The sequence below is a fragment of the Pelodiscus sinensis genome, chromosome 30, assembly GCF_052426305.1.
Source record: "Pelodiscus sinensis isolate ZL-2025 chromosome 30, ASM5242630v1, whole genome shotgun sequence".
Taxonomy (NCBI): Eukaryota; Metazoa; Chordata; order Testudines; family Trionychidae; genus Pelodiscus; species Pelodiscus sinensis.
In genome coordinates, this window is record NC_143081.1 from 7,967,932 (window position 1) to 7,981,184 (window position 13,253).

Sequence of the window (13,253 nt, forward strand, 5' to 3'; positions counted from 1 at the left end):
AGACCCGGGACAGGGCTCACAGTGCGACAGGGCCTGGTGGGGAGGGATGTGTGAGCGTGCACTGCTCGATTGCCCATGTCTGTATCTTGGAGCCAGGCCCAGCAGCCAGATGGGAGGGGCAAGAGATGTTGGCGGGTACCAGAGAAATGCTAAGCCCCTGATCCATACTGCCTCCCTCCTTGCCTCTCCCAAGGGGGACCACCGGGTTGGGACACAGACCCTGACTCATGGCCTCACCAGAATGGAATGTGCCGTCTAGCAGGTGTGATTGGGGTGTGCATGGCAGGTGTGTCTGGGCCGGGGGAGGGGGGAGTGAGAAAGGGGGTGGTAATAGGGGAATGGGGCACTGGGAATAGGGGAATCAGACCGAGGCAGGTCTCTGCCGCATTGGATCTGGGAACAGAGCAGAGGGATGAGGGAGCCCATTGGTGTGCGCGGCTGGGGGGTTACAGGAAGGGGTATGCTGTGTGTAGCGCTGCAGTTGGGGAAGAGGGAAACTCTGTCGGCCCACGGAGATGCACCCCAAGGGCACGCAGGGCTTAGGAATCCACCTGCTTGGACACTGGCCCCAACACAAGTCACTTCAGACTGTGCCCTGCTGCTTTCTGCCTCAAGGAGCAGAACCAGGGCCAGGGCGAAGGGAAGCCCCTCACACCAGCCCTGACAGGTCCCAGGTCCTCTTGCTTGGTTGGTTTCTCTGCTGGAGCTCCCTGTCAAATATCCCCTCCTGGCCCATCTCCCCAGTGGAATGGCCCCTCCCTCATTCGGCTTTTAGCCACCAGGCAGTGATGGGAGTGACGGTCTGACCCAGTGTCTGTCGCATCTCTCTGGGTGTCTGTACTCCCTGTCCAAGCCCAGCACTGCCGGGTTTGAGTGCCTGGTGACAACTCTTGAGATGCTCCCCAGGAGCGCAGAGACACAGTCTCTTTAACCTGCGCTCTGCTCAGGTATCGACTCTCTCCCGGGGCCAATTGATGACTACCCCCACTTGGCTGTTGTGCACAGGCCGGCAGAGGGAGGCAATGAAGAAAAGCTGCCATATTGCAATGAATGTTAGTTATTGCTCACAGTGACCCTGTTTCTCTCCCACAGACACACCCCATGGCAAGCCAGGAACAAGGAAATGAAACGTCCCTCACTGAATTCATCCTCCTGGGATTCGGGGAGCTTCCTGGCCTGCAGGTTCCTCTCTTCCTGCTCTTCCTCGTGATCTACCTGGTGACCATGGCTGGGAACGGCCTCATTGTTGTGTTGGTTGTGGCCTATCGGCACCTCCACACCCCCATGTACTTCTTCCTGGGCAACTTGTCCTGCTTGGAGATCTTCTACAGCTCCACCCTCCTGCCCCGGCTCCTGGCTGGGCTCCTGGCTGGGGACAGGACAATTTCCTTCACTGGGTGTCTCACACAATATTATTTCTTTGGTGCTCTGGTGGCCACAGAATGCCTCCTCCTATCAGTGATGTCCTATGACCGGTATCTAGCCATATGCAACCCGCTGCACTACACAGCCCGCATGAGTGGCAGGTCTTGTCTCCAGCTTGCCAGGGGATCATGGATAGGTGGATTCCTTGCTTGTAGTATAAGCACAGTGTCAATATCCCAGTTTACCTTCTGTGGCCCCAACACAATTGACCATTTCTTTTGTGACTTTATTCCCCTTGTGAAACTCTCCTGCAATGACCCTCTGCTGATGGAGACGTTGGCGTTCTCAATTTGCTTGATTTTCTCACTGGTCCCCTTCCTGCTCACCTTGGTGTCCTACATCTGCATCATCAGCACCATCCTCAGAATCCCCTCCAGCACCGGGAGGCAAAAGGCCTTTTCCACCTGCTCCTCCCACCTCATCGTGGTGAGTGTTTACTATGGAACTGTCCTGATTGTCTACATGTTCCCAACCACTGACAGCCTGAGCCACTTCAAGAAAGTTCTCTCGGTCTCCTACACCGTCCTGACGCCCCTGATCAATCCACTCATCTATGCCCTGAGAAACAGGGAGGTCCAGGAGGCCCTGTGCAAAGCTTCCAGGAAATTAAGGGTTCCAAGATACTGGCCCATTGGTTTGCTTAGGTGAAAATGGAATAGCTGCAACATGGGCCGGGGTAGGACCAGAATCAAAGCCTACCAAATAGAAGGTTAAATTTCCACTTGTATCTCTGACCTTCTTTCCCTGCGCTTGCAGAGTCACAGCCCTGGGAGCAACGGGGGTGCAGGGACCTTTTCCAAAGCCTTGCTCTGTGATATTTAGGACCAATGGACGATGCCACCAGGGACGTACCAACGGGCTGCGGGGGACATGAACTGGTGGCTATGCGAAATGAAAAGAGCTGGAGAGACTGAGCTGAGAGAGAGGTGCAGGACTGGGTCACACGCTCTGTGCCTTGGGCCAGCTCTGTGCCAAGAGCCAACCCAGCAGGGTGCATGTGACCTGTCCATCCCATTCCAGACGAAGAGCCACAATAGCAGTGGAGACAGAGTGAAGAGCTGAGAGAAAGTTGTTGAGAAAAAAACAACCACCACCATGCTGGGGGAAAATAGACGATGGTACATCCATCCCAGAGCATGGCTGCTCTGTTTGTTTGTTTGTTTGTTTGTTTGTTAACAACTTTTCCTCGGGGCCTTTTTTTTGGGGGGGGGGGGGGCGGGCAACAGCTTTGCCCAAGCTCTTCATGAGTATGTAGGGATAACATATTTGATTCCCCCAAGTGGAAGTGACTCCCTATAATTTGTTCCCCACAACCAAAAGTCTAAGTAGTATAAGTTTGTTAAGTAGAAGAAGGATATAAGTGTTTAGATTTATTCCTGTTAAAGTGTTTAGATTTAGTGTTATCAAGCTTGAGAAGTGTTTAGATTTATTATTATTATTTTTTAAGATTGTTAAATGTTTAGATTTATTACTATGTAGCCAGATACAGCTCCCCTCTCTGTGTCCCAGGCTCAAGCTTTTGCAAGGGGCTGCTTGAAATTGACATTGAAGCGATACATTGTGACAATGCATTGCCAAGCCACTAACTCTGCTCTGGGAGCCAAGCCCTGTAATTGACTAAGGGCATTGCTATAACTATAATAGTAACTAACTCAGCACTCAGAGAATGTTTTAAGAAATACCACCCAGAAACTTGTGACTTTTTGTAACTACAACTCTTGTATATGTAAAGTTATTATTATATAAAATACTGTATGTGAAACATTAATTAGGGAATGTATGTAAGAGAGAGAGAGTGCTTGGCGATGAATGAATGGTTTGAGAGGTGCCAGCCTGAGAATGCAGCAACAAAGGGCTGAAGAAGGCGTCAGGTGCCAGTGCAACCAAAAGGTGTCAAGTGGAGAAAACCAAGTACTGGAGATCCACCCGATGAGATCACTGACCAGCACCTGGCAGCCACCCAGGACATCAGCATGATGCAGCAATTCCCATACACTGGCATAGGAAGAAATTCCTATAAGAACTGGACTAAAAGACTATGGAGTCAGAGTCCAAGGTTCTGCTGCCAGCCCACCAGGAGCTTCAGATGCGCATCTGATCAGGACTTCGCTCCCCACTCCCATCACTTGTGTACAGAGTACCCGGCCAGTATTCTGTCACAAGCAACTTCCAGGCTGGTAACTATAACAAATACACAGACCTTGAATGAATGGATGAATGATTGAATGAATGTGTTTATATATGTGTGCGTGTGTGTGTGTGTGTGTGTGTGTGTGTGTGTGTGTGTGTATAAGGGTTAAGTAGTGATAGGAATAAGTAGTTAAACAACGTTGTTTGCTTTTATCTTTTCTTTATTCTTTATTATTATCTTTACAATAAATGTGGCTTTTTGCCTTATCTCCCTCATAAGATCCTGCTTGCTTTTATTGGTACAATACCCTCACCACTGCTACTGAACATCAGAAAAAATGCACTGAGAAAGGGTGAGAGGTGCAAGCTCCAGGAAGGAATCTGGATGCAGGAGGAAGGAGCGAAGAGGATGCTGGCTCAAGGGGCCCCTGGCTGCAAAGTTTTGAGGTCAGGGGGTGGGTTGGGGTTGTGTGAAAACTGCAGGCTTGTAGCTGTGAGGGTGCAGGAGTTTGGGCTGGGGTGCATGAGGGGCTCAGGACAGGGAGGCTGGGAGTACGACATGCTCAGGACACAGATTTGTGGTGTGTAGATGGTGCAGGAGTGTCGTGGCAGAAGACTGGGGATGTCGGGGTGCAGGAGTTTGGGGATGTGAGAAGTTCAGTACAGAGGGTTCCAGGGTATGACAGGCTCAGGTTTGGGGTGGAGAGCTGTGCAAGAGCATTATGATGCTGCAGTGAGATGGAGGTTTGGCCCCAATTGGGGGCTTGTTGGCCAGGATTCATTTTTAAATAAAATATTATGTCAAACAGAAAATGTTTCAGCATTGTCTTTATTTATGAGAAGGGTGGGGAACCTGTTTGCGTCAGGGGTCACTGACCCACAGAAAAGTCAGTTGGGGCCACACAAGTGAGATGCCAAAAACCAACCCTTCCAACCCCCCCAAGCCTCACTAACATGGCCTCAACTGTGCTGGTGGGGTCAGGGGACAGGGTCCTGGGGCAGGGTTCTGGTGGGTGCTGGGGCAGGGTACTCATGGGGGGGGGGGGTCTGGCCAGGAGCAGGGGGGAGAGATAGCTGGGGCCAGTACCTATGGATCCAGGGTCTCAGGAAGCACACTGGTTGCTCTTCCCTTTCCCTTCCTTCCCCCAAGCAGCCTCCTGCTCTAACCCAATCCCCCTCCCCTTCCCAGAGTCAGGCAGACACCCTCCAACCCATTCCCCTCCCCTTCCCCAGAGCCAGGCACACACACCCCATACTCAATCCCAACCCCCCAGATCCAGACATCAGCCCTCCTCTATACCAATCCTCCTCTCCCCCTCTCCAACCTAATTCTCAGGTCCTGGAGCCACCACCACGGCTACAGTCAGGCCTCTTCCATCAGGCGCTGAGGTGCATGAGCTGAGTAGCCAGCACGCCATGCACACCCTCCCCCCCAACCTCCCTTCCCTCCACTCCCCTTCCCCAGAGCCAGTCACCTCTCCTCCCCCACTAATCTTATGCACAGGTCCTGGAGCCGCCACTGGCCACTGGCCCTGGCATCACCACCACATCCAGAACCGCTGCCACTGCCTGAGCTCAGCAACCAACTGCTAGCACATGCAGGATATGATGCTGGTGCTGGGGGCCACGAGCGGAACGGTGCGGGTCGTGAGAGCGGCTGAGCTGATCGGTTTTGGTTTCTGTTCCGGTTCCATCAGGACCTGAAATTTTTTTCTTCACGAGTCGCGGGTTGGCCACCCCTGCGCTAGACTGTGGGTCAGTAGCAAGAGCATTCAGCCAGCTGCACAGCAACACAGCACAGGCCTGTTGTGCCATAGAACGTACAGGAGCACTAAGACATGTAAGCGTCCGACAATGGACCTGCTCAGTCAGTGGTAGGAATTTCCACTGCCCCTAGACCAGAGGGAGTGGGAGATGCTGTCCTAGAGATTCACCTAGCGAGGAGAACTCTAAATTAGGTTTGATGGGGGAAGGTGACCAAAACTCACAGGTAAGTACCTTAGATGCCTGTATGTAAATGCTAAAAAGTATGGGGAATAATCAGGAAGAACTTGACGTGCTAGTAAATAAACACAACTATGACATAGCTGGTATCACACAGACTTAGTGGGATCATGCACAATGTAATCGGTCAGGACAGTGATGCAGTAAGTTCAGGATTCACTGGTGTGACATCCTGACAGCTGTCCTGCTCTGTCAGTGATGATAAAAGTTTGGTTGTATGTGTTTTTGTATGCTCCCTCAGTATATCATGCCAGCTCTGCACAGCCAGCTAGCATAATAGACCTCATGAGAGTCCCCAGTGCTCTCTGACTCGGATGAGATAGGATGGCACCCAAGTCAGGTTTCCTGTTGAATGAAGCACATTAATAGTTGTCGGTAGCCAGATGGCCTCTGAGCCTCTGTGTGTTTGTACCTGTGACAATGGACCCGGCTCAGTCGATAGTATGGATTTCACTATTGTCCCCTAGGCCGGCCCAAGGAGTTAAATTGAGGTTCCCCAACATTTATAGAAGAGAGAAACAATCTGATACACACCCTAGAATCATCTTATTCGTTAATGACACATTTTGTACCTCCCCTTGTACTTCCCTCCCCAAGCATTCAGCACCCATCATTCTGCTTTCACTCCTGGGCTGTGTCCACACTCACGGCTTCTTGCACAAGAACATCTTGCGTAAGGTTTCTTGTGCAAGAAGTCTTGTGCAAGAAAATGTCCACACTGCGTGCCGTGCTTTCGCGCAAGAGCTCCCATGGTAGTGTGGATGATCTCTTGTGCAAGAAAGCTCCGACAGCCATTTTAACCAGAGGGCTTTCTTGCACAAGAAATCCCTGCCAAGCGTACACACTGCCCTCTTGTGCAAGAGCTCCTGCACAAGAGGGCTTACACCTGTTAAAAAAGAGCATAGCTCTTGCGCAAGAAGCCCTCTCTTACCGCCGTACTGTAAATTTCCTTCTGCAAGAGCGGGCAGGCAGTGTGGATGCTCTGCGGATTCTTGCGCAAGAACAGCCATACTTGTGCAAGAAGCCGCGAGTGTAGACATAGCCCTGAGCTATGTCCAGACTGGCATGATTTTCCGCAAATGCTTTTAACAGAAAAGTTTTCCGTTAAAAGCATTTTCGGAAAAGAGCATCTAGATTGGCACGGACGCTTTTCCGCAAAAGCACTTTTTGCGGAAAAGCATCCAGGGCCAATCTAGATGCACTTTTCCGCAAAAAAGCCCTGATCGCCATTTTTGCAATCGGGGCTTTTTTGCAGAAAATAAATCTCAGCTGTCTACACTGGCCCTTTTGTGCAAAAGTTTTGTACAAAGGGGACTTTTGCCCGAAAGGGAGCAGCATAGTATTTCCGCAAGAAGCACTGATTTCTTACAGTAGGAAGTCAGTGCTTTTGCAGAAATTCCAGCGGCCAGTGTAGACAGCTGACAAGTTTTTCTGGAAAAGCGGCTGATTTTCCGGAAAAACTGGCCAGTCCAGACACAGCCCTGGTGTTTTTAAACTGTTTTATGAAGTACTAAGTTGGGGTGTCCTTGTACCATTCTGGGGGGATGTATTTACATATTTCATATGCTTTTTAGCAGAGCCAACAGTTCTAGTGTGAGAGAAACTGACTTGCAGGAAAACATTGGCTTTTGCCACAGCCTATCTAACTCATAGTATAACTCTGGCTCCCTTTGGTTCAAGCACCAGGCCCATGCTTCAGGCTCTTTCTTTCTCCTACACACACGATTGGACTATGAGTATAGAAGGGCCAAGCTTGCTCAGGAAGGGTAGGCAGGGAAATGGGAGGAGATGTTGCCTTCTATTTTGAAGATGCTTATACTTGGACTGAGGTTGAGATGGACATAAGAGACAGACTTCCTGAGAGTCTCTGGGTTAGGTTAAAAGGGGTACGAAGCAAAGGAGATGTCATGCTGGGGGTCTACTGCAGACAGAAGTAGATGAGGCTTTAAAAAAAAACTAACAAAATCATCCAAAGCACAGGACTTGGTGGTGATGGGGGTTATGTCCCATGCACTCCAGCCCTTGCCTGGTGGGCTGCCAGCTCCAATACCAGAAATAATACCCAGTGTCATAGAGACTCCAGAGAGAATGCAAGTCAGGACAAGGGTCTCTCCAAGCTTCACCACGTCTGGGCTGGACTGGACCAGCTGCACCTGAGAGAGGACACGTGGGGACAGGGAAAGAAAGTGAGGGATGATTTAGCCATTGACAGTCTCTCTGTGGACCTGGTCCCTGGACACTCCCAGGAGAGGACAGTGAGCAGAAAACAAACACACACACACACACACACACACACACACACACACACACACACACACAGTCACTGCAGAGCAGCACCAGACAGTGGGAATCACAAAGGGCACAACAATGCAAAACCAGAGTGAGCCAGAGTGGGTATGAGAGTGAACGCAGCCCCCACTACGTTACTCACAGCGATGTCCCCTCGGGGACAGGTCTCCATTCACAGGGAGATTTCACATCAGCTCACATGACAGGTGGCGTCTGTAAGTGGAGGGAGGAGAAGCCAGAGAACAGGCCTCTAGGCTGGCATCCTGGGGGAACCGGCTTGGCCTGGGATTTGTGGTCTGTGTGCTTCTGCTCCCCCTCCTGGCTGTGGGGGGAAGGGCGATTCTGCAGCCTGGGTTGTTGCATGATCACAAACTGGTTTGATGTCACTGTGTCTCTCCCACAGAGTAGTAGCGGGAGGTCTCCTCGGGCTTCAGGCCAGTCAGTTACAGGGACAGCAGGTTGTTGGGGTTGTCCCTGGAGATTGTGAATCAGCCTTTCACAGAATCTGGGTATGCAGTTGTGATGACACGTTGGGGTTTCCCCATCTCCTGCACCCCCCTAGTGGCATGAACAGACTCTACCCGCCAGTAGAATAGAGGGAATTTATTGCTTCTCCAGGATACAGCACAGCACAGATGTCATCTGGTTACAAGAACTGGGGCTAGGAGGCCTCAGCCCCTCCCCCCCCCCCCCCGAGATGCGGGGTGGCTGGGCCCTAACATCCCAGCCCCCTCCCTAGCCCCTTCTCCCCGGCTTCCCAGACAGAAACTGATTCTCTTCCAGCCCTGTCCTCCAGACAGGGATTGGTCTCTGCCTTCCTTCCTTTGTCTCTCTCCCTGGGAGGCAACCTGTCAGACAGGTTGTGAGACTCCTGTGTGGTGGGGCGTCGGGGTTCCCCTGCCTCCTGCACCCCTGTAGTGGCATGAACAGACTCCACCAGCCAGTAGAATAGAGGGAGTTTACTGCTTCTCCAGGATACAGCACAGCACAGATGTAATCCGGTTACAGGGCCAGGTCTAGGTGGAGGAGAGAAGGGGGCGGACTGGATCCAGTTACTGAGGGGTTGGGTTTGCCTGGGAGGGGAAAGAAGGTGGAAACTGAGTTCGGTGAGTGGGTGGGTGGGTGGGGGGGGTCGGGATGTGTGTGGAGGGGAGACAGGACGTAGGCTGCCGGAGGGCGTGGTGGGAGTCAAAGAGCCGCAAAGTGAAAGGGGCGCTTTCCACCTCGGTGCCTGTCCTGCAGAGACAGGCTAAGGGGTGGACAATTTTTTTTTATGCTTGGGGCAGCAAAAAAACCTAGAGCCGGCCTTGAGTCTCAGACTCAGGAGCTGTGGGTCCCGTTCCCTGGGTATCCTCTGCCAAACGGGGATAATAGCACTGACCGATCCTTAGAAAGAGCTTCCACGTCCGATGAGAAGCTGGTACCAGGGCTGCTAGGAACAGACACGTGTGCGGGGCTGGTCCATGGACACACTGGGGAGATAATACCCTACGTGACCTGCTGTGGCTTGGAACTTGGTGCAGACAGACGCGGGGAGGATGGAAAGTGAAGGCTGAAGAAATGTAGGAAGAAGCAGGAGAGACACGAGCACCAGCCGAGGCCTCCTGCTCCTTGCTCAGGGTCCGGCTCCCAAAGTCCTTTGGGGCAACATAGAGCTCTGGACTATCAGGGGCTCTTCACTTCCTGTGTTACTGAACAGGAATCTGGAGGCTTCACCGGGGAGGTGGAGACGAACTCCTTCCCTCCCCCGCCCCAATAGCACCTGGGACCGGACATCAGGAATAACGACACGGTACGAATCTGCAGTTTCTGTCCCAGGACAAACCTTGGGAATCCCCTCCCCCTACAGGGGGTAAATCAGCTCCCAGCGCTGGCGAGCGGTGTCTGCCCCACCGGCCCAGAGGGACTTTGGCTGCAAACAGGGGACGCGGCTGGGCAGTGAAAGGGTTAAAGCCCGGCGGCAGGTTTCTGTTTTATTTGCCTGGAGGCGCCTTCTCAGTTCTGTGCCGAGCGCCCGGTTGTTCGTGTCTCTGCTGCCCCCGCGTGGCGGCCGCGGGTTCTGCAGCCTGGGTTTTTGCAGGAGCATAAATAGGTTTCGAGTCTCTGTGTCTCTGGCACAGTAATAGCGGGCGGTGTCCTCGGGCTTCAGGCCGGTCATTTGCAGGTGCAGCAGGTTGTTGCCGTTGTCCCTGGAGATGGTGAATCGGCCTTTCACTGCATCAAGGTAGCGTATATAGCTCCCATCACCACTGATAACAGCGACCCACTGCAGCCCCTTCCCCGGAGCCTGCCGGACCCAGTGCATCCAGTAGCTGCTGAAGGTGAAGCCGGAGGCTTTGCAGGAGAGGCGCAGAGAGTCTCCGGGCTTCTTCACATCCCCTCCGGACTCCACCAGCTGCACTTGGGACCGGGCACCTGGGAACAAACACGATACAAACATAAGTATCAAAATCGCAAACACAAATTATCCGTCCCCTCTCCTGTGTATTTAGCTAGAAAATACCTGGCAAAACTGCCGCAGAGAAAACTAAATAAACCCAAAATTTCATGTTCCCCGTTGCTGGGGGGCAGAGCTGGCTGGTAACTGCACAGACACCGGGGCTGCGGGGTGTCTCTCCGGGTGCAGCCTAGGGAGAGAGAGACACCGATTTAAGCAGGCACCGGTCAAAGCCATTTGCATATTCCCCTCCTTATCAGAGACACAAACGCCTTCCCAGAACGAGCCGAGTCACTGCCATGGAGTGTCCGGCAGAAGGAGTCTCCTTCCCCCTCTCTGTGTGTTTGGGGCACAGGCAGCGCGTGGCTTCGGCTCACGTGGTGATGTGGGGGGGAGGGGGGTGTCCGTGTTTATTGTGAGCCCGGAGTTGAGAACATTTCCCTCTGTGCAGATTTGGTGGGAATTGCCGCTTCGGCCCTGGGGTGCGAATCTTCAATGCGATTCGGTGCCTGGATCCCACAGACGGTCAATTCGATCCTAGCTCGGAAGGTCCTGGACGGTGTAAAGGGTCCCGGGTCCTCTGGCGGGTGCTGCAGTAGCGGGGCTGGGAGACTCGGGCCTTTCTCATTTCCCGGGCGGGTTCCCGGCCCCACGGCGCGCCCTGCCGAGTCCGACGTTCCCACGCGCTGCTCTTGCCTGTGCCCCAGGGAAACCCTCGGGAGCTCCCGGGTCTCTGCTCCTCCCCAGGGATCTGCCAACGCCCGAGTGTCACTGCGAGTGCAACACCCCCCATCACGACAGCGCGAGTGGAGACAAGCAGAGGCCAGGAACCTCCCCCAGCCCGGTGCCCTCTGGCCCGGAGCCCCGACCCAGCCCCAGCGGGGCCCCGCTTCCCCTGCGCGGCTCCAGGGACCGCTGCTCCAGCTTCGAGTCTCCAGTTCCGCGACCGCCCCTGCTGGCCGCAGAGCAAAGGCGCCAGACACTCGTGTTTGCCCGGGGGTGCTGGCTCCTTCCTCTTCTTCCCCCGCCACTGCCTGCGGGGTTTGCCTGGCGCTGCACAACCCCATCCGGACGGCGGATTCTGCTCCCGGAGTTGCAGGGCGGGGGGAGGGGCGAGCTTTACAGAGGAAACTGAGTCAGAGAACTTACTTCTAATGAGCGCACAATGAACCCTAGTGCCCAGCGCCCTGCCGGGACCGGCAGGAGACTTACTGCTAAGAGTCAGCGGAGAGCCGGCCCTGAGGCAGTGGGGCTGGGCTGTCTTTCAGCTACACGCTCCGTAAAACTCCTCGGGGAGGAATAAGGGGGATCGGCACCAGGTGAAGCCTGGAAGAGCCTCTTCCCCGCCCATTGACGGTCGTCGCCTGCCACCTAGTGGACAATCGATCCCATCTCGAGCTGCAGCTGCTCTGTTCATACAGGCTCTGTAGGGTACTTGGCCTCCGAAAAAAAAGTGGGCCATGAATGGAGGGTGCCCGGCGCCTGAGACAGTCAGGGGTGAGTAGGGCGTGTTCCCCCTGCCATTTTAGTGACATGCGGTCCCTAGCTGTCTGACCATCCCTATATGTCCGACCTGTCTGTCTCTTACTATCCATCCATCCATCTGCAAACACATCCTATCTATCTATCTATCTATCTATCTATCTATCTATCTATCTATCTATCTATCTATCTATCTATCGACCTGGTCTGTGAGGACCAGGAGACTTGGATGCGGATCGTGGTTTTCCCTTGGCTGCCGGATGATTGTAGGAAAGTCCCTTCCGCTCCCTGTACCTGTTTTCCCATCTGTGAAACGAGGCATAATAGCACTGACCGCTCCTTAGAAAGAGCTTCCGAGTTCGATGACAATCAGGTACCAGGGCTGCCAACAACAGACACGTGTGTGTGTGTGACCTGCTTGTAACCTGCTGCAGACAAGCGGTGGTCAAATACTGGCCCGCGAGCCGGATTCGGTCTCCCAGAGTCAGCACTTTGGGGCGCCCCAAAGTGCCGTATTTTTCTGCTCATGTATCGGGGATCACAGCTCATGTTGGTTACGCGGAGAGTGAGGGGATTGGTAGGGGATCTACAAATGCCAGCCCGGTGGGTGGGGGTCTGCCTTGCGCAGCTTCTAGTTTTAACAAATTCCAAGGAAGGTTGGAGTCCCACCGGTGAAAGTGAGTTAGGTACCTTACTCCAGTTGGGATTCACAGCCCCTTCCTGGAGGTCGGTGCCTCGGTGGATACTTAATAACACCGCCAAGCTCCCTGCGCCAAGGAAGGAGTTGGTGCTTCCTTTAAACTAGTGGTTAGAACACTTGCCTGAGAAACGATACAGCCAGGATCATCTCTCCGCAAACTGGTATGAGAGCAGGGGGAGTGTAGACACCCTCTCCTCTTTCAGCCTTAATGAGTATTCATTTACTCCCTGAGGAACAGCTTCAGCGGGAGATATTGAAAGACCCCCCCCCCCAAATCCCCCATCGTCTCATACTCAGGATATTTCCTCACGGTTCTATTGCTGCTGTCACAGGTGACTCTCCCAGAAGCCTAATTCATGTTTGGAAAAGTGACTTAGCGCTGCAGCAAGAAAAATCTAATTCCCAGGAGGCCAAAGTGAGTTGGGAGCCGATGAGGTTCGGGGAGAAATTACCCCGGATTGTTGACCTGGGCAAATGCTCTCGGGAGTGGTGCCACAGAACGATTTGTTGCTTTGAAAGGCTCCAATGTTGGAAGGACACCTGGGTTGGCAGGGCCTGGGTTCTCTCACTGGAGGTTTTTGAAGGGCGGTAGCTGCGGTTTGTGTCACTGTGTCCCTAGCGCAGTAATACGTGGCGGTGTCATCCGCTCGCAGGCTGCCCAGCTGCAGCCAGGCCGTGCTTATGGAGTTGTCCCTGGTGATGGTGACTCGCCCCTGGAAGGCCGAGGCATAGTCAGTGCCACCGCTATTTGGATTGATCCGTCCGACCCACTCCAGGCCCTTCCCG

At 53.5% G+C, this 13,253-nt stretch overlaps 1 protein-coding gene across 1 annotated transcript; it reads left to right on the forward strand.

Moving 5' to 3' along the window:
• Positions 1–1,101: 1,101 nt before the first annotated feature.
• LOC149521116 (olfactory receptor 6F1-like) lies at positions 1,102–2,073 on the forward strand. Its single transcript, XM_089774145.1, has one exon. It carries the CDS (start codon positions 1,102–1,104, stop codon positions 2,071–2,073), a length of 972 nt encoding a protein of 323 aa, XP_089630271.1.
• Positions 2,074–13,253: the final 11,180 nt, after the last annotated feature.